Genomic DNA, 21248 nt, shown 5'->3' with positions numbered 1-21248 from the left:
ACGAATACGAATACGAACACTGATACAGAGGCAAATTCAGATACATACATACATACATAGATGCATATATTGATGGTAGATGAGATGACAAATATATGTATGTAACATGTGAACAAACTCCATATACATTATACATTATACATTATACATTATACATATATGTACATATATATATACATATACATATACATACACATATACATATACATATACATATACATATACATATACATATACATATACATTATACATTATACATATACATATACATATACATATACATATACATATACATATACATATACATATACATATACATATACATATATATACATATACTCCATATACATATACATTATACATTATATGTATACAAATATATGTATGTAACATGTGAACAAACTCCATATACATATACATTATACATTATACATATATGTACATATATGATATACATATACATATACATACAAATATACATATACATATACATTATACATTATACGTATACATATACATATACTCCATATACATATACATTATACATTATACATTATACATTATACATTATACATTATACATATATATCTTCTTCTTCACAAACTCTTATTGAAGCAGAGCAGGATTTCCATTCCAAGGAAAAGCTACAGGATATGGATATGGCTTCTTCTTCCTCTGCTGCTCTCTGCACTCCTTCCTCCTCTCCCTCCCCTTCTTTCTCTTCTGCACTCCATCTCCTGAGAGCGTCAGGCAGAAGAACAAGGAGAGCAGCTTCTTTACCCCCTTCTACCTCGATGATTTCCCTCTCCTTCTCTTCCTCTTTCTCTTCCTCGCTGTCCCTAAGGGAAGGCCATGCGAATTCTTCCTCCTCTTGCAGAGTGCAGAGAAGGAGGGGTGCTCCCGTGCAGACATGGGCTATGGCGAAAGAGCTCTGTTTCAACACTGATGGCTCCACCATAAAAAGGCTTCAGGTTTCTTTATACATATATATACTCTTCTTTCATGTGTTTTTGTATGAGGGAGTACCAGAATACAGGTGCTGATACACACACAAAACCATGACCATATGTGGAGGATATACATATAAGATAATGCGTTTTAGGGTATACAAGACCATGTCAATGTGTTGATATACACACAAAATCGTGTGATATGTGGGTACATATACAAAATCATGTGGTTTATAAATACAAAACAACGTCCATTTGTGCATATACATACAAAATAATGTTTTGCATGCAAAATTATTGTCCATATATACATGGAAATCATGTCCATGTGTGTATACACATAGAAACCATGGGAATGCATTGACATATATACAAAATTATTTGTTCTATACATACAAAATTATTCCCCTGTAAATGTAAATAATTTGTGGAAGGAGAGGATTGAGTTCTTTTTGACATAAATGTGATCATACTAGGCTGGCGTGGACAAGTTAGCCGATTTGGTTGGAGTGACCCTTGGCCCGAAAGGAAGGAATGTGGTCTTGGAAAGCAAGTTTGGTGCTCCCAAGATTGTTAACGATGGAGTCACTGTGGCCAAGGAGGTATTCTTCAACTTTCTCTTTGTTTTTCTTATTCAATAGAGCGAACTGGATTTCAATCCTCGCCATGATCTTGGCCCTATCTCACACATTATATTTTCTTCTAAAGACTCTTATGGTATGCCATGTGTAGAGGAAAAATGTTTTCGCATTTAAAAGCATGTAATTATCGTGAATGGAATCCTTTCGAGGTTGATTAGGACTTAAAAGAAATATGTATTCACATTTCTGCTTTAGCATGTAGTTTCTTGTATGAGATCCTTCCATAGGCTGAGTATGGTGTATAAGGGAGAAGTGTTTGACATTATGCTTTAGCATGTAATGTTCTTGGTATGGAAATTCTTTCTAGGTCGAGTTAGAAGATCCTGTTGAGAACATTGGAGCAAGGCTCGTCAGGCAGGCAGCTGCAAAGACCAATGATCTTGCAGGAGATGGGACCACCACTTCAGTGGTTCTTGCACAGGGTCTGATAGCCGAGGGTGTTAAGGTTTGGCGATAGATCTTATGGGTCCTCAATATTTCTAGTTGGGCATTGTTTCATTTTTCATGTTTCGTTTTAACTTGGCATACTTCCAGGTAGTTGCTGCCGGTGCGAACCCTATCGAGATTGCGCGTGGCATTGAGAAGACTGTGAAAGCATTAGTTGAGGAATTGAAGAAGTTATCCAAAGAGGTTTAGAATAGCATACGCTGTCTATCATACATAAGTTTATGATTTGTATATGTATTGTAATGTATGCATGCATGCATGTATATAATGTATGTATATCTATGTATGTAGCATGTATGTATATAATGTATGTGTGTGTTTTGTGTGTATCAGTAGATACACGCTGAGGATAGAGTTTTGAGTGCATATATTTATCTGTATATCAATCGATTGATACAGGTCGAGGATAGTGAGTTAGTGGATGTTGCCGCAGTGAGTGCTGGAAATAACTACGAAGTTGGAAATATGATCGCTGAAGCCATGCAAAAGGTTGGGCGCAAGGGAGTTGTGACTCTGGAAGAAGGAAAAAGTGCTGAGAATCAATTGCATGTAGTGGAAGGAATGCAATTTGATCGTGGATATATATCCCCCTACTTCGTCACTGATAACGAGAAAATGGTAGTAGAATACACTACATGCAAGGTGTGTATAACCTCGGAAATAGTGGCACAAATCTCTCAATTATCAATTGCTGGTCGTTCTGACAATTCACTTACTTATTTTTTTTGGCTTTGTAAACTTTCTATTGATTGTTTGAGGTTTTTGTATAATTTGTTTTTCAGCTGCTTCTAGTCGATAAGAAGATTACGAATGCTCGGGACATCATCGGTGTCCTCGAGGATGCAATCCGTGGAGGGTATCCACTTCTCATCATTGCTGAAGATATCGAGCAAGAGGCTCTTGCAACACTTGTCGTAAACAAGCTCCGTGGTGCCTTAAAAATTGCTGCTCTCAAAGCACCCGGATTCGGAGAAAGAAAGAGTCAGTACCTCGATGATATAGCTATTCTAACTGGAGGTAAAACCTATCCCAATAATGCACTTCTTGCCAATTCACATATATAACTCCCCTGACTTCATGTTTCTCTATTTTTCATCGAAATGTTATGGGTCTAGCTATGTGTTTTATGTAGACCTACAAATGTTATATATATACCTATAGTTTTGATATTCACCTGGTTTTGTGATTTCTATGTCATGCTATTATGCTATGTGCTACAGGCACAGTGGTGAGAGATGCGGTTGGACTCTCACTGGATCAAGTTGGTGGGGAGGTACTAGGAACGGCTGCTCGCGTCGTTCTCACAAAGGACACAGCTACCATTGTTGGGGATGGAAGCACCCAAGATGTTGTCAGCAAGCGTGTTGCACAAATCAAAACTCTACTTGAGGTATTGCTTTCCGAGTCACTTCCGCTGTTTCTTATAATAAGATATGCACAATTACCGTTTTGCATGAATTGGCTGGCTCGAATTAGTTTATACCTGATTTAAAAACGTAAATTTTTCTAGTTTCCATTTTTGAGGTTACTAATATTTAAATTAGATATCTTACATGAATGGCTTGGATATCAGCCTATACTTCAGTGAAATTTTTAAGTTTCTTGGTCTCGTAAAGCTTTTTTCTGTTCCTTAATAGTGCTACATATGTCTCATGCATGTTTGTTTGTGCCACTTATGCGTCTTACATGATTGTTGGTTATAGTGTTACTTCATTTAACGTGTGATGATTACTTGTACTGCTACTTATTATGATTTTTTTGCTAGGATGCTGAGCAAGATTATGAGAAGGAGAAGCTTAGTGAAAGAATAGCCAAGTTGTCTGGAGGGGTTGCTATAATCCAGGTATGTATTGGTTTGGAAGTATGTCGGGGAAAATTGTTATCATGACTCTTAAAATTCAGTATATTGTGTTCAGCTGTGAGAATTTTTATTGAGGTTTCTATGTCATTTCATTGAGATTTTAAGGTCGGCGCACAAACAGAAACCGAGCTAAAAGAAAAGAAGCTTCGAGTTGAAGATGCATTGAATGCAACTAAGGTGTGTATATCCTTCTTTATATAATTGTAATATTTATGTTTTTGTGAAAAAACTGTGGAATGTTAAAAAATCCAGTTTTCAACACATTGCAAAATCATAAGAAAACCCAATGAATTCTCTAGAATTTCATTTAGAGGATCAACTCCTAATAGGCTAGCAACAATGTTTAACATAAATCTTAAAGAAATGTGTTTAAAAGCTAGTTTAACAACACATTTGAATGCAAAGGTATTAAATTGAAGCAGCACATGACTCTTACTGTATCTCTATAGACATGCAGTACAAATAAAGTGTAAACTGTATATATGTAATATTAATTTATACAGCTTTATGACAATTAGATTGCTAATGACGATGCTTTCCAAACTTTTTGTTGGGTATTGCTGTAGGCGGCTGTTGAGGAAGGTATTGTTGTGGGTGGGGGTTGTGCTCTTCTGCGCCTCGCTGTTAAAGTAGATGCGATCAAAGAATCTTTGGAGGATCGTGAGCAACAGGTCTCTCAAACATAACAAATCATTTTCTAAAATCCAATAGCTTAAAAAGATGCTTTCTCTATCTACATTTCTTTTTCTTTTTCTTTATCTTTATTTCTATTTTTGTGTGATATAAGATTGGTGCAGAGATTGTGAAGCGAGCTTTACGGTATCCATTGAAATTGATAGCGAAGAATGCAGGAGTGAATGGGAGTGTTGTGGTGGAAAAAGTGTTGGCGAATGATAATTTCAAGTTTGGATATAATGCTGCAACGGGTGCATATGAAGATCTCATGGCTGCTGGTATTATCGATCCGACAAAGGTCAGATATTTTGTCTTTCTTTTTGGAGCATTATGTAAACTAGGATTATAAAGTTATGAAGGTTTCCGAGTAAGACTTATTAAGCATAATACTATTTTTTTTTGTTTCAAATGTAGGTGGTAAGATGTTGCCTAGAGCATGCGGGATCTGTTGCAAAGACGTTTCTCACATCAGATGCTGTTGTGTTTGAAATCAAAGAACCTGAAGCTCCTGCTGTTCCCAGCAATCCAATGGATAATTCAGGTATGTATCATTTAAGAATATAGATGGATTGTGATCATTTGACATATAATATAAAACAATACTGTAACATAACGTCATGGTTAAGTGAAATGCGTTTAAAAGGAGAAATGCTCAGAGAATTTACTTATTTGTTGTGCAGGATATGGTTACTAGGACAGATTTTGACTCCACTACACAGGCTGCATTGCATCCAAAGAGAGGGTGTAATGCAACAAAATTTTCAGTTAGCGGAGATGATTGATAGATTTGTGTATGAACGAATTTTTGCGGTATAAACAAGAAATATTTCATTCGCGTGGATACTTGGACTAAAATGAAAAGCCATAATGAATCCCTAATCAAATTTTCCGGAAGATATAGTAGCAAAATGAAAACTTGATTTGCCTCCTAAATGACTTTTTTTCTTTTTAAAGGCATGTCATAAAAAGTTGATGTAGTGTTTGCCATTGTACAATATACCGTTGATGTCTAAAGAATCTCCTATGATTATTGTATGATTTAGAAAATGCTTTGTTGAACATGGAATGAAACGGTATACATGGTTGCATGTATGTCCTTGGTATGGCATGGATGTGTCATGGGTAATTCATGGATGGTCATGATGGAATATGCACAATCATGATGGAGAGAAATAAGAAAACGCTTAAAAGCTCACCAATCTTTGTCGAAAGCTAGCCTCCGAAATTAAGCTCTCCTACCCCTTGCTTGCGAAAAGAAATTGACCATCTCCGAGACACAAAACTGCACTGCAAAACCACAGCTTAACGGTTCGTAAATCTCATAGAGCCATTTGGTTTGAGCTTGGAAATTCCTATAATCATTTGATTTGAAAGGCTTAAATGTGGTTCTATTTTGTTTGGTTTAAGTTTCGAATATTTTTAAACAAGTTTGATTTTGAGACTCCCAATCAAACTAAACCGTATTGTTGCCGATTTCTAGTCATATTGCAATTTGTGGGGAACTAACCTTTATTAAGTAGCAACGATTACCCAATAGGTTTATAAAGTGAAAAGGGCCTTTCAAGGTTTCCAACTTGTACAAAAGGGCGAGCAAAGGCTCTTATTTAAAAGTCCTTTGGGTGCCCTAACTTTGGGGCTCCCTTTGTGCCTCTCAAGCTCTCCCATTTTGGATCTACTAAGACCTCCTTTCCTCTATGAAAAAAATGTTGGATAACAGGTCCCTTCGGATGGGAAGAAGAGAACGACCCGAATCAAAGAAACCTGTGAAATTTGGTCGAGGCCAAAATCAAGAATCAATTATATAACCAATTCAGGAGGCTACATTTGTAAATAGTCGAGATGTGCCCATGGAGGCTATATTTGTAAATAGTCTGCTATGTATATGAGTCTATATACAACTAGGGCAAACTTTAGGAGGGTTGTTGAATCATTATAGCTGTATCGTTACGTAGAGGGTAGTCGCCTCAGTAATTGTGTAAGAGTGAGTGAGTGAGAGAGAGTGAGAGTAACTCTATAGCCGCCTGACTGACGAAGGAGAGCTTAAGGTTGTTGCCTTAGAGCTTCTTGTTGTACTCCTCCCCTTATAGTGATCTAGTTTGGAGTTCGAGGACTCCTGTGGTTTTTTTCCCGTTAAATATCCTTGACTCATTTCTGAGTTTTCGTTTTTCTATTTTTCTGACTGTGCATTGTCATTGTCGATTCTTTGCACCCAAACATATGTACAATTAACTGGTTGTGGTCGGTTCCGATCCTAATAAAAAATTCAACTAATTAGTTTAGACATCTTGTATGTTTCTTATCTAGCAATTATTTATTTAATTAAGACCAACATTTTTCTTAATAGGTGTAGTGACTATATATGTGTTAATTTTTAATTTAACTTAAGAAGCATTTGAGACTTGCATGGTTGCATGGAGTAGATAGGTAAGCATTTTTATGTGTTCAAAGATGATATAGTGTTTGCAATTGGGGAGTGACATCCTTTAATCCCTTTGTTAGGTGCCACAAGTACCAATTAAAATACAAACAAACATACTATTGTTGGCTCCAGCGTAGTGGAGCACTTGAATGCTTTCCAAGGACTTATCAATCAGATCACCTCTCTAGAAGTACCTATTGCCAATGAGGTATTAACATCATTGTTGCTGGGATCCCTTCCGAACAACTAAGAGACACTCGTTGTCACATTGGGAAATGCCAAACCGGAAGGGAAGCATCTATCCCTAAAGATGGTGAAGTCAAGCTTACTAAATGAGGAAGCTCGTCGGAAGGACAAAGAGTCCATTATCGACCCAAAGGCCTTAGTCATAGAAGGTGACACAAATTGGGGAAGAGACCGGAATAGAAGTCCCCAGAACCGAGAGAAGTCGGGGACAAGGTCGTGCTTCTACTGTGGGAAGCCGGGGCACTTCCAAAAAAATTGCCGACATTACCGAAAGGACAAAGGGGGAGCTGATTGGTGTAGAGCTGAAGAAAATTTGGGACAGAAAGAACACTTCAACAATCATCGTGAGTGAAAAGGAGATGTTGTTCATTAGTGAACAAAATGAAGACAATCTCGTTGGCGAAGAATCGACATGGGTGGTCGATTCAAGTGCATCGTTCCACCTGACCCCCAACAGAGGATGCTTCTCATTGTACAGAGCTAGAGACCACTATTATAGATCTTAGTACTAAAGTAAGCTTAAGATAAGGATAAAGAAATGAAAGATAGAAAGGAGAAAGAGAAAGAAGGGTGCCGATCCACCCGACCACCCCCGAGCGAAGGGATCGAGACGGACTCGAGCCTCGATTGGCGTCCCATACCACCGCCGTGGCGTCGAGTCGTACCTGGTGCTGGCGCGCTCGCTACAAGAGTTGACCCACCACACCAGCAGAGTCTCGATGTAGTCAAAAGATGATCAAATGAGGGTAGCTAGGCCTCTTATTTATAGCGATACCCAAGGCCCCCAGGCAAGTTCATACTTGACCTAATGGGTTGTCTTAATCCCGAGGATTAAAAGTAATCCTCCCCTTCTTTACACTCTCATTTAACCCTCACACTTATCCACGTGTATAGATTACTACGGTAAATTCTGACCACGGGATATTATATGGTCATGCCCGTAACAACCACGGTGTTGTAAAGATGGGAAATGAAGGAACATGCCAAATCATTGGCATAGGAGATGTGTGTTTGGAAACGTCTACCAGGTGCAGACTGGTATTGAGAGATGTTCAACACGTTTCGAAAGTCAAATTGAATATGATATCAGCCAGTCGGCTGGATGATGAAGGCTACACAGGTATCATCTGGAACGACACTATGAAGTTCTGCAAGGGAAGCCTGATTGTGGCCGGAGCCCAGAAAACCAACACACTATATCTAATGCATGCTCAATTATGCCTAGAGGAAGTGAATGTGGCAACTAGCACAACCGGTGAGTTGTAACACAAGAGGCTATGTCACATGATTGAGAAAGGGATGCGGAGACTTACCGATGATAACCTCATTTCGGAGGTGAAAAACGTGCAACTTGAGAAGTGCACTGATTGCTTGGCCGACAAGCAGAATAGAACCTCCTTCCGAACTAGGCCCCCGATAAGGAAGAGAATGCCGTTGGAACTCGTGCATACTGATGTATGCTACATAGAAACTAAGTCACTTGCCGGCTCACAATATTTTGTGACCTTCATTTACGACTATAGTTGGAAGTTGTGGGCTTCCGTATTGAAGACGAAGGACCAGGTGTTATCCTTCTTCAAGGAGTTCCAAGTGAGAGCCAAGAGGGAGACTGGCCTAAAATTGAAAGCTATCCGAGCGGATAACCGAGGAGAATACCAAGGATTGTTTCAAGAATACTATCGAGCGAAGGGAATCCGACTCGAGTACACCATGCCAAAGACGCTAGAGCTCAACAGGCGGACTGAAAGGATGAATCAGACCATAATGGACAGGGTCCGAAATATGTTAGCACATGCCAAGTTTTCCAAGACATTTTGAGCTAAGGCGTTGCTGACGGCAGTGTACGTGATAAACAGATCACCCTCGGCATCCTTGGATGTAGATATTCCACAAGGGGTGTGGACCAGCAAGGATGTCTCATACCGACACCTAAGGGTGTTTGGTTGTCTTGCCTATGTGCATGTTGCTAAGGACCAGAGGGGAAAACTAGATCTGAAAACTAGGCCATGCATATTTCTCGGATACGGCGACAACGAATTTGGCTATCAAATATGGGACTTAGCCGAGAAGAAAGTGATATGGAGCCAAGACATTGTCTTTAAGGAAGAAAAGACAATCGTCGACTGGGAGAAAGAGAACTCGGATACGTCCTCCCGACCAGTCGGAAGTCGAACACCAACTAAAGAAGTGAAGGAGTCGACCGAATTCAGACTGGGAGTTGGATCAGTCGGAGATCAGTCGAGAATCAGATTTGGACATGAAGTCAGATTCGGAGCCGGATCGACAGGTAGACACTCGGTCGGATCCGAAGAGGAAGGAGTAGTCAACTCCAAATCAGACAACGGACCAGACGAAGGAGAAGAGAAAGGACCTAGACAACTAGCTGAAGAAAACAGAGGAAGGAGATACCCTCTAAGAGAGAGAAAGCCTCCCCGGAGATTTCCAGATAAAGAATACATGTTGCTAACCGAAGAGGGGGAGCCGCAAAGCTTCGAGTACGCAAAGGCGGACACTCGCAACAAAAAGTGGAAATGTTTCATGCAGGACAAAGTGAATTATCTGGATGATAACCACACATATGATATGATGGAGTTACCGAAAGGAAGCCACTCTGAAATAAGTGGGTATACAAGTTGAAACGAAGTGGGAATCCACCCAGATACAAAGCGTGAATCGTGGTGAAAGGCTTTCAACAGAAGAAGGATGTGGATTTCGATGAAATATTTGCCTCGATAGTGAAGATGACATTCATCCGAACAGTGTTGAGCATAGAACCACCATTGATCTCGAAGTTGAATAGTTGGGTGTCAAGACGACATTTTTGCATGGTGATCTTGAGGAGGGGATATACATGCAGCAACCAGAACGATGTGTCGAAAAGGGAAAGGAGAATCTAGTGTGTTGGTTGAGAAAGAGCCTTTACAGACTAAAGCGCAATGGTACCAAAAGTTTGAATCTTTCATGGTGGATCACGGTTTCAACAAGACACAAGCCGATCACTATGTTTTTTTTAAGAAATATGGTGGAGGAGACTTTCTCATCCTCCTGTTGTATGTTGATGACATGCTAATTGTCGGACAAGACCCGAAGAAAATCGGAAGCAAGGAGAAGGCCCTGAGCAAGTCATTCCCGATGAAGGATATGGGTCTGGCAAAGCAGATACTAGTTATGCACATTGTCCGAGACCGGACAAAGAAGCTGCTATGGTTGTCATAGGAGAAATATGTGACAAAGGTGCTCTAGAGATTCAATATGCAAGACGCGAAGCCGGCCAGTTTTGTTGAGAATTGAGACCGTCAATGTGGAACATCAAGAGCACCTTGACATGAAGATCACTAAGTGTACAAGATGGAGGCAAGATAAAAATTCTGAAACGGAGATTGAGAGAGACAAATAGGCACATAAGATGTAACAATATTATTCAAGATGAACAACAACTTATGAGCTAGGTTACAAAGCCCTTTATATACTAACTGGGCTAGGGCAACTGCCCTTTGAAATATTTACAAAGATGTCCTAAACCTAGACTATCCAAAGGGACAGTGTGAATACGGCCATTAGAGACCCGTATTCGACAAGTTCAACATTACCGACAAACAATAAGCTATCCGGAAGTCAATGTCCGAAGACGAAAACGGAGAAGGCTGAGATGAATAAGTTCCCTTATGCCTCAATAGTTGAAAGTCTCATGTACGTGATGGTATGTACTAGGCCGGACATCGGATACGCAATCAGAGTCGTCAACCGATATATGAGCAACCCCGGAAGAGAGCATTGGGCAGCGGTCAAGAGGATACTTTGGTACCTGAAAGGCACCTCGAGTGCGTCTTTGATTCGGCTTAGGCAAACCCATACTTGAAGGCTTCACTGACTCGGACATGTCGGTTGATGTAGATACCAACCGGTCCACGTACGGATATGTGATGACATATGCAAGGGGAGCCGTCTCATGGCAATCGAGGCTGCAAAAGGTTGTGGCTTTGTCGACCACGGAAGCGGAGTACATGGCCGCAACGGAAGCCGACAAGGAAATAGTTTGGATGAAGGAGTTCATCGGAGGGTAGAGATTCGACAAGAGGAATTCTGACTCTACTGCGACAACCAAAGTGCCATCCACCTTGCGAAAAATGCCACCTACCACTCAAGGACCAAGCATATCCAAAGGAGAAACCATTGGATCCCGAAGTGGGTAGACGAGAAGGAGTTTTCTCTAGTGAAGGTGCACACAACGGAGAATGGATCGGACATGATGACGAAGGTGTCGTCGACCGAAAAATTGGATGCGTGTCGAAGAAGGGTCAAACTAACGAAACACCCCATGTTGGAGTGGAGGGGGACTTTGTTGGGAAAATCGATCCCTCCGGATGGGAAGAGCATGAGGTGGATCAGTCGAGGTCAAAAATCGACTAATAATCGATTCGGTTGATAGTCGAATCAGTCAAAGCTGAGTCGAGGCTAATAGCCTCATTGTGCCCTTAGTGGGTTATATTGTAAATAGCTCAACTTGTATATGAGTATAAATATACTTAGGGCTAGTTAGAATGGGTTATTGATTATTGTTGTATAGTTATTATGGTTTGTTGCCTCTGTAACTAGAGAGTGTGTGAGAGAGTTGTAATTCTGTAGCCGTTTGTCAAACGAGGAAGAACTCAAGGTCATTGCCTTGACATTTTTATTGTGTATTTCTTCTCGATATAGTGATTCAATTCGGAGTTTGTGGGCTCCCATGGTTTCTCCTATTTCGGGTTTTCCACGAAAAATACTTGTGTCTCCATATTTCTGTTTTCTGTTTTCTGTTTTCTTTCTCAACAGTACTTGAGCAATCGGTTGTGGTTGATCCCCATATACATCATACTTCCACCCCATAGAGAAGCACTGATGTCACCAAAGTGTCAAAAAGGTATTCCTTAAGGACCCAACACTTAATATCTCCACAATTGCATGTGTTCTCAAATGCATAATATGCTCGCTTTCCAGCCTTTAATCGGTGTATAGCACATTCATTCCATCTACGATTTAAAGGAACTTCAAGGCCAAGATATTTAAGCTTTCCACACATTCCAGTGGCTCATTATTGTCCATAATGAATGGCTTATCTCTTTTTTGGCTCTTCACAAGCATAATCTTTGTTTTAGAGCTATTAACACTTAAGTTCGTATGCATGCAAAGTTTTTCCAATGTCTTCATAAGCTTTTGCACATCTCCTAAAGTATTTGCAAAAAGCACTACATCATCCGCATATAACAAAAGCATAATGACAACATTCTCAATTGCAACTTCTTCAATACCTTCTTCCTTTACAAACCTGGCAACCATTTCTTCCAATTCATCAATGCATATCTACCAAATAGTGTTGGTGAGAGTGGGCATCCTTGCTTCACACCAATAGTGTTATCGACAAAATCTTAAAGTTTATCGCACATACGCACACAACATATAACCTTCTCATACATTATAGAGATTGCAAGCATATATTCAATTGGCACCTTGAGTTCTTCCATTCACCGCTAAAGATGGTCACGAGGTACCATATCAAACGCTTTCTTAAAGTCTACGAAGCAACGATATAAACCTTTATCTCCAACACAACTTTCCTCCATTAATACTTGAAGGGTGAACTCAATGGTGTTATGGTGTTTTCGAAAGCCAACTTGTCCATAAGCTCTTGTACCATTTTTTTCAGCCCATGCACTTATCTATGATTAGATTATACATCCAAATAGTTTTGCCATTAACGAGCCAACCAATTATTTTCAGATACAACTACTGGTCCGAAGTGGAATTATGCCATACCTTCTTTTATGTTGGATAGTGGACATATATGACATCATTTGTTTGATAAGATCTACTAGCTTTTGTATCTTACAATAAGAATTGAGATGAAATGTCTCCTTCTGTTTTTTCTATGTAGACTTTTCAAGTAATATACTAAGGTGCATCTTCCTTTAAATAAAAAAAACATTCTCATATATTCAGGAAATTGCAAGCATATATTCACTTGGCACCTCGAGTTCTTCCATTCGCCTCCAAAGATGCTCACAAGTGTTAGAGACATGAACTAATGTAAGCATTAGATAAGGATAGAATATAGATTGATAGATAGAAAGGAGAGAGAGAAAGAAGGGTGTCAATCCACCCGACCACCCTCGAGCGAAGGGATCGAGACACACTCGAGCCTCGATCGGCATCCCATACCACCGCCATGGCGTCGAGTCGTACCTAGTGTTGGCGCGCTCGCTACAAGAGTTGACCCACCACGAGACAGAGTCTCGACGTAGTCAACAAGATGATCACATGAGGGTAGCTAGGCCTCTTATTTATAGCGATACCCAAGGCCCCCAGGCAAGTTCACACTTGGCCTAATGGGTTGTCTCAATCCCGAGGACTAAAAGTAATCCTCCCCTTCTTTACACTCTTGTTTAACCCTCACACTTATCCATGTGTATAGAATACTACGGTAAATTCTCACCACGGGATATTATATGGTCATGCCCGTAACAACAAGTACCATATCAAAAGCTTTCTTGAAGTCTACAAAGCAACAATATAAACCTTTACCTCCAACACGACTTTCCTACATTAATACTTGAAGGGTGACAAGGTAATCAATGGTGTTATGGTGTTTTCAAAAGCCAACTTGTCCATAAGCTCTCTTACCATTTTTTTCAGCCCATGCATTTATCCTTGATTAGATTATACATCCAAATAGTTTTGCCATTAACGAGCCAACCATGATGGTTCGATAGTTGTTTACGTTATTTGCAACTCCACCTTTATGTAAAGGTTTGATCCAATTTGTAGTCTAATCATACGGCATACCATGTTATCCATGCATGTGCTCCCTATCTCGTCCATTTGAGCATTTAAGCCTTTATACATTGAAGATCACTTACCTTTCAAGAAGCCAATTTCTTAAGTCCTATGCATATATCTTCGATTGTAAAGAAGGGAGACATATGTGAAAGAGAACCATAAAACATCATCTTTCCTGCAAGAGATAGCTCATATAGATTCTTACAATGCATAAACAAGTCAAGAAGAGTGAAGCCACCATACCTCTCAACACATTTCCCCTTTAGATTTCCCCAAATTTTAGTACATGCATGCACTTTCTCTTGCGTTTGGAAAAATTGTTGAGTAATTTCCCATATTCTTCTCTTTCTTTGAATAAGTCTTTTGTACTCATGCAAATGCTTTTAGTAATTTTCCTTAACTACATCCAAAATCATAAGGCACTTTCGAGCTTCATGACATTCTTTATCAAACCATTTTTTCTTTGAACTACATTTCTTGATGCATTTCCAAAATGTGCTTGATCAAAAAACATTTGTTTGCACATTAGAGAATGACTTTCTTAAAAGCTTCCCATTTGCATTCTAGCGTGGGCCCCATGTTGTATCTATGTCATTTGTAACATATCCTCAACCATCTTGAAGTAAATGGGCGCTCGCTTGAGGTTCATCCTCAAGTGGGGTTGTTTATTGTTTTCAATGGCCTTTTCACAATCAAACATATGTATACATTTGAGGTCAATACATAAACCCATATGATTGGATTTTGGTGTCCATTCACCAAGAGACAAAGAAATAGATTCTATTATCGTCGTCGGAGGTCAAATACAACCTATGAGGCCAAATATATTACATTTCAAGTGATACATATAAAAGTGAATAGTGATTATTAATGTTCAAGAACATTACCAATGAACGTTGTTATCAAAAGTGCACATTACGGTTGTGAGAGAAATTTGTGCAAGATTGGGGTTGGTGAAAGATGTGTGGAAAGCATGGTCGAATATAATTAAAAGCAGAGCATTATCTCAAAGTGTGATACTCAAGACCCTCAAACTTGTTTAGGGCAAAGTCTACATAGTAGTCGACCACTCTAATCACTTATGCTCCAAAGCCCATCTCACATCGCAATGCATGTGAGCTAAGTCACATAGAAGCAATGGTTCGAATGGCAGACAACGAGTTGAGAGAGAGAGTGACATGAGAGAGCATCACAAACAAAGAAACCCTCTTTTTATTGCCAAAGCACATGTACCAATCTTGATCGAATATTGTGGTCGAACATGGAGTAATTTTGTAACAAGCTGTATATTTGGGAGTTAGATCCCATGGACTCTTCCTGATATGGGTTTTTATTGAATTGATCAAGAATTGAAGAAAAATGAGAAAAAGGATATGAACAAGCATCAGACATGACGTGTACATACTAAAACAACATCAACAAATGAAAGAACTAGAACCCAACTCATTTGCTCTCATAATAATGTAGGAAATGAGCAAAACACTCTTTCTATGATCCGAGTTTGAAACAGTTCCAATAAGAGAATGTCAGCTTCCAATAACCCCTAGCCAGTGAAGTAGTACAGCAATGATCAATATTACGATAGCAAAGATTAAACCAGACCTTCCCAAAACAAAGTCTTTCCCTTTCCTCGCAACATTTACGACTTTCTGAACTCGATCAGCCCACTTCATCTGTGTGCATACACACCACAAGAAAAAATGCATCTCAAAAGGACGAATCTCTTTTGTACAAAAAATGTCAAAAAATTACAAATCTTAAATGTGAAAATTTAGATTGAATAGATTTCAAGGAAAACATTATTTTTCACAAATTTGAATAAATTCCATGTAAAAAATCTTTTGGGTGAACAAAATTCAAGGAAAAAATCTTTTTTGAGTAAATTTCAAGAAAATGATGTTTCCAATTAAATTTTTCAAATAATTCCACGCAAAGATTCTTTTACATGAAAAAAATCGAGTAATGTTTTCAAGAGACCCTGTTCACAATTTATAAAAGTTTAATTGTTATTTATCATTTTACCATTCTTTCGAGATCATGTGGGCTCAAGTTAGCCATCGCTGCTTTTGCCTTTTCAGCCTCTTCTGGAGATATCTTGAAGCCCATTTGCTCACTCATTGCTACCATGCTCTCCGGTGACATGTTTTGCATCATTGAAGACATCATCTATTCATTCCATCATGAAGGTTATATATATAACACATTAGAGATCAGGATTACCAAAGCATTGCATTGGAATGTTTCAGACATAACGATGAGTTATTTATCCTCTAAGAGAACCAAATCAAGGGAGAAAGAAAAACCCTCAATAAGCAAATATTGACAAGAACTATGAATACAACAAATGTGGCCTTCAATAAAGAGAGATTGATTAAATGTAGCCATCAAGACATTTTTTTAAAAACATGCAAATTAAAAATGCACAAAATTCCTAACACTTTTTAGTTTTGCAAATAAATACAGGGCAGTTAATTACCTGTGTCATCATTGGATTTTTCATGTGCTGCTTCATTTGCTCTTGCATTTCTGAACTAATACTCGAGAGATCAGGAGTAGTTGCCATAGATCCTGGCCTTAAATCCTGATTATCTTGTCTAGATGTTGATCTAGACACAGCAGATGTGGATCCAGAAGTTGTCGATGTTGATTGCGAAGTCATGTGTGTTGTATTGGCAGTGGATTGATTTTCAAATGATGAAATCATTCCAAACATGTCTCGCATGTCATCGGCCGACATTTGTTTGACCATATCTGTCGCTAACTTTGCCATTTCTGGTGACATTTTTCCACCACTCATGGCAGCTATTTGCTCTGGCTGTAGACTGCCCATAATTGAATGCATGCCTCTGTATTGATTTGCATTGAAAGATCCAAGGATCAGGACATGGATTTGACAGAAGAACCCATGGATGAGGAGTGGCTACAAAAAGAAATAATCACAAGATAGAAATTCTTCTGGCCCAACAAAAAAATAATTACCTAATCATTTCTGGATCCTGTTTGAAGTTGTCAAATGTCTGAGATAAGGCACTTGTATTCGGTATTACTTGTTCACTTCCGGATGGATGAGACGGATTCTGGTTCACTTCTTGGCTAGAAGTTGTTGACACAGACAATATCTCAACCTCCGACTCACTAATTTCTTCAATAATAGGGCCTTCAATATATCAATCAATGGAGTTTGGAATGAATGTTTTCGAGACAGATGAAAAGAATGGAAATGAGGAGAGGGAAGTTCTTTGGTGATTCAGCCTTACCATTTTGCATTGCTGGTGAATGTATACAATCGTCATCCACAACTTCTCCTTCTATCTCAACCTGCTCTTGAAGTTTCCTGAAATTTTTCACTTACTATCTTAAATACATAACACCATGCAAATCTCTGAGGTAAACAAAACACTAGGCTAATCTTAAAACAATACTTCAATGCATCGTTGACTGTTTCATCATCTGGAGAAAGTTTTGCTGCTTTGCTCAAATCAGCAACAGCGAGCTGCCCAAACAAGATAAAGAGTTGCAATATTTCTATCATTATTTATGCTCATTACCGTATCTACTAGAAATCAGTGAAAAAAATGAACATGTACCCTTAGTTTTCCTAGCTCTTTATATGCTTGGCCACGCCGATACAAAGCTTTCAGGTTGTTTGCATCACTCCCAAGAACCTGACAACATGAAGAAAAACATGAGCACATTGATCTCAGACCCAGAAACATAGAAGAATCAAATGCTATGGCAAAAGTAAAAAGAACCTCGACTCCTTCAGCTATTGTTTTTTCAAATTGTCCTGTCTTCAAATAACATGACATCAAATTCAGCGAGCATGCCTGTCGCAAGGCTGCTGCTTCTGGTGTGCGTAAAGCTAAGAGATTCTGCTTCGCCTGATAAATAGATTTTGCAATGTTTTTCGACACAATGTTATTGTTGTGATCATGTTAATTTATCATCCATTTTGACAGCTGGCGACATAGTATGCACTTACTCTGTGATATTTTTCAATTGCTTCACTGTACTTTCCAATCCCATGAAGATGATTTCCCTGGTAATAACAAACCCACAAGATTAAACAAGAGAATATCTTGAAAAATACCAACAAGCTGAAACGTTTTAAAAGAAAGAAAGATATATTAACATTGTTTAGAGGCCAAAATGGCCCATAAGACCAAACAAGAGATTAAATCTTAAAAGAGATAAACAAATCATTTTGATGTTAACAGCACCCACTTGGTTTTTCAGTGCTAATGATCCACTGTATTCATATGCTTGTTGTGCGTCGGCCTGAACCCTCATTGCAGCTATTTCTTCAGGCGATGCATTTGCAAGACGAGAGCTCATCTCTGCCATATCTTCAGGCCTTAACCGTTTCATTTGTTCAGTCGCGAAACGTATATCATCTGCTTTAAGATCCTTCATACTCTCAGCAGCCATGCGGATGAGATCAGGATTGTTCATCATCTGCCAAGTTTGGAAAGAGGATGTAAGTTAGAAAAGCTAGTAGATAGAACTCACATATGAACCAACTTTTCTAATATAATACGAATGTGGGTGATACAAATTTGCATGTCATCTCTAAAGCTCCCCTCAATAGGTATGCATAGGATAGAACTTGCTTTAATAATAAAGAGAGGGTTAAGGACATTCAAGATGAGGGTTTAATCATGTGCGAAATGTAATGCTGCATGCTGCAATCCTAGTGTAAAAGCTTCATTATAACCTAAATGATGAATATATATTTGCAAAGTGTAATGCTGCATACTGCAATCCTATAGTAAAAGCTTCATTATAACCTAAACAATGAATATATATTTGCTGGTTGCACTATTATTCTATCAATATGACATCTTTAACACATAATTACAAAGCTAAATTAATATGAAAAGAATCTAAATTGGATTATCGCACTGACCACTAAGTAGGTGCATAGAGTTCATAGAGCCCATGTTTAATGGAAATCATCCAAACTAGAGTAATCACTGGTATTTATTTAATGAAATAAAGAAATACAGATCAATTGGTGGGTTCATTGCCCTATGGTTATTGGCTCTAAACGTGAGTATATTTGTGTGTCTGAAACAACTGCGGTCCATTTCATGAGTTTCAGCAAAAGGAGATGTGAAATTGCTCTTACTCTAGACAAGATGTCCCCACAGACATCAGTAATCAATGCTAAATGGACCGATAACATCCTGACACAAGGGCTATGCATCCGTGAGTCCACCAAGGTATAGACCTTTGGCCCTTTACCATTTTCATACTGTTCTTCCAGTGTCATATTGCCCAATTTCAAGAGGATCAAGTAAAAATGAATAAAAATATAAATGAAATATTTATTGAATAATGTAATGAAAGAAAAAAAGTAACACTTCCTGGTGACATTCTGCCTAGAGATATTTTGGCTCAGGGTTTACCCTGAAATGCCTCAGCTACCACCCTGGCGTTTTTGCGACCAATAAAATTTGTGGCAATTATTTATTCACAGGTTAAATTCAATATCTCATTATGTTTCTATCCAAAACAATTCTCAAAAGTTTTGAGGTATTTACATCTTCAATTTCAAAATTTGACGGTTGTCTTAGAATATTGCATATTCAAATTACAATCAACTCCAATTTTTTTCCAACCTTCAGATCATTGTATTAAATTCATCACATCAACGGATGCGTGTCAACTCCCAGCTTGGGAGATGGGCTGGGTAGAGAGCTTTTATAAATCCTTCTATTTGATTAATAATCATGTTGCTAATTTAAATTAATCAAGTAGATTTCTCATTTAGAATGCATGAACCTTACAAATTCACATCTTTCTAAGGCAAAATAAATAAGATTCGCTCACTCATCATGTCACTCACGTCCCTTGTACAATCAAACGGCAAAGACCATATGCAAATCATTCTTCTATGAGAGTCAGATAAAGATATATCTATACACATCTCTGTTAAGTGAAACAAAAAACCTCTCAGTAACCTAAGCCCGCATTTCTATAGCAGGAGGCCACATCTGTTTTATGTTCAAATGACAAAGATCATAAGCAAATCAAACAAAGAGATGTGTGTATGTATGTGAATGTCCAGATCTCTGTGACTGAAAAGAAAATTGTCTGTCAGGCCTAAACCTACATTTCTATGGAAACCTGCAAATCCTTCCCTATCACAGGGTGAAGATCATTACGAAAATAGAACAGGAATAGATATGTACATATACATATATACACATGTATGTATGTATGTATGTGGATGGATGGATATACTGCAGGACTTCTGACCTGTTGTGACATTCGCCTTAATTCATCGGGAGGAATCCGACTCATCTGTTCTGTGGCGAACCTGAGCGTCTCGGCATCCACCATAGTGAAGTGCTGCTGTTTCTTGTTTGTTGGGAAGGAGTGGAAGGCGATCCACGGCGGCGATGGAGAGATGATTGATCGATCGATCGATCGAGATGGTGTCAAAAAGAAAAGAAAAGAAAAGAAAAAAAACGCAGGTACCACCCCTCCCCCCCCACCCACCCACAGGACCTCCTCTCTCTCTCTCTCTCTCTCTCTCTAAGCTCTGTCTCTCTGTGTCTGTGTTTTGTCTGTGTGTTTCTCTGTGTTTGTGTGAGGCACCATGTGATCTCGAGCTTATAGTGAGGGAGGGGCCTCCCAGAATACGAATACGAATACGAATACGAATACGAATACGAACCCGAACCCGAACGAACGAAAGTTCGCCTCCTTGCCCCCCCCCCCCCCCCCCCCCCCCAGATCGGTCGGTGCACGCTAAATTTGAATTTGTGGGCGGCTTCGGATCTGATGGCACCATCGGCAAACCTTTTGAGGTTTCTTGTCGGCACGAGTGAACCCGCACACGTCGTTGTTGATTATGAGATCAAGACAGAGACAGAGACATACAGACGGACGGACGGACGAAGAAAGAGATAGAGGCAGAGATTCTATTATCGTCTACGAAGGTTAAATATGATGTATGAGACCAAAATTAGTACATTTCACGTGATACATGTGAATGTGAGTAGCAATTCTCGATGTTCAAGAACTTTACCAATGAATGTTGCAATAGAGAGAGAGAGAGAGAGAGAGAGAGAGAGAGAGAGAGCCATGCCCTTATCACATTTACTACACCATCCCGTAAGTGTAAACGATGACCTCCTTGAGTGTGCATCTAGAGTGAGATGTTCCCCACGTTATGATGGAGACGGAGG

General features: G+C 39.1%; 2 protein-coding genes across 2 annotated transcripts; one reads left to right on the top strand and one right to left on the bottom strand.

Annotated features, from left to right (window-relative positions):
• The first annotated feature begins 623 nt into the window (after positions 1 to 623).
• Positions 624 to 5415, top strand: LOC147857236 (ruBisCO large subunit-binding protein subunit beta, chloroplastic-like). Its single transcript, XM_087328339.1, has 13 exons — positions 624 to 971; positions 1427 to 1552; positions 1899 to 2036; positions 2126 to 2221; positions 2438 to 2680; positions 2821 to 3055; positions 3259 to 3428; positions 3804 to 3881; positions 4005 to 4076; positions 4466 to 4570; positions 4687 to 4872; positions 4989 to 5115; positions 5255 to 5415. The coding sequence occupies exons 1-13, from the start codon at positions 654 to 656 to the stop codon at positions 5266 to 5268; spliced, it is 1908 nt and encodes a 635-aa protein (XP_087184465.1). The 5' UTR covers positions 624 to 653; the 3' UTR covers positions 5269 to 5415.
• A 10060-nt stretch (positions 5416 to 15475) lies between these two features.
• On the bottom strand, positions 15476 to 20435 carry TPR7 (Tetratricopeptide repeat (TPR)-like superfamily protein). Its single transcript, XM_087328779.1, has 11 exons — positions 20314 to 20435; positions 18277 to 18507; positions 18035 to 18091; positions 17805 to 17933; positions 17640 to 17717; positions 17475 to 17545; positions 17310 to 17386; positions 17032 to 17209; positions 16529 to 16898; positions 16075 to 16218; positions 15476 to 15725 (listed from the first exon to the last, which is right to left on the bottom strand). Exons 1-11 carry the CDS (start codon positions 20395 to 20397, stop codon positions 15579 to 15581), a joined length of 1566 nt encoding a protein of 521 aa, XP_087184905.1. The 5' UTR covers positions 20398 to 20435; the 3' UTR covers positions 15476 to 15578.
• Positions 20436 to 21248: the final 813 nt, after the last annotated feature.

The sequence above is a fragment of the Azolla caroliniana genome, unplaced genomic scaffold, assembly GCF_043228905.1.
Source record: "Azolla caroliniana isolate FFs.n. ecotype wild unplaced genomic scaffold, voAzoCaro1.0.p SCAF_12, whole genome shotgun sequence".
Taxonomy (NCBI): Eukaryota; Viridiplantae; Streptophyta; class Polypodiopsida; order Salviniales; family Salviniaceae; genus Azolla; species Azolla caroliniana.
Note: the sequence above shows the minus strand (reverse complement) of the source record. Positions and strands in the feature narration are given on the sequence as shown.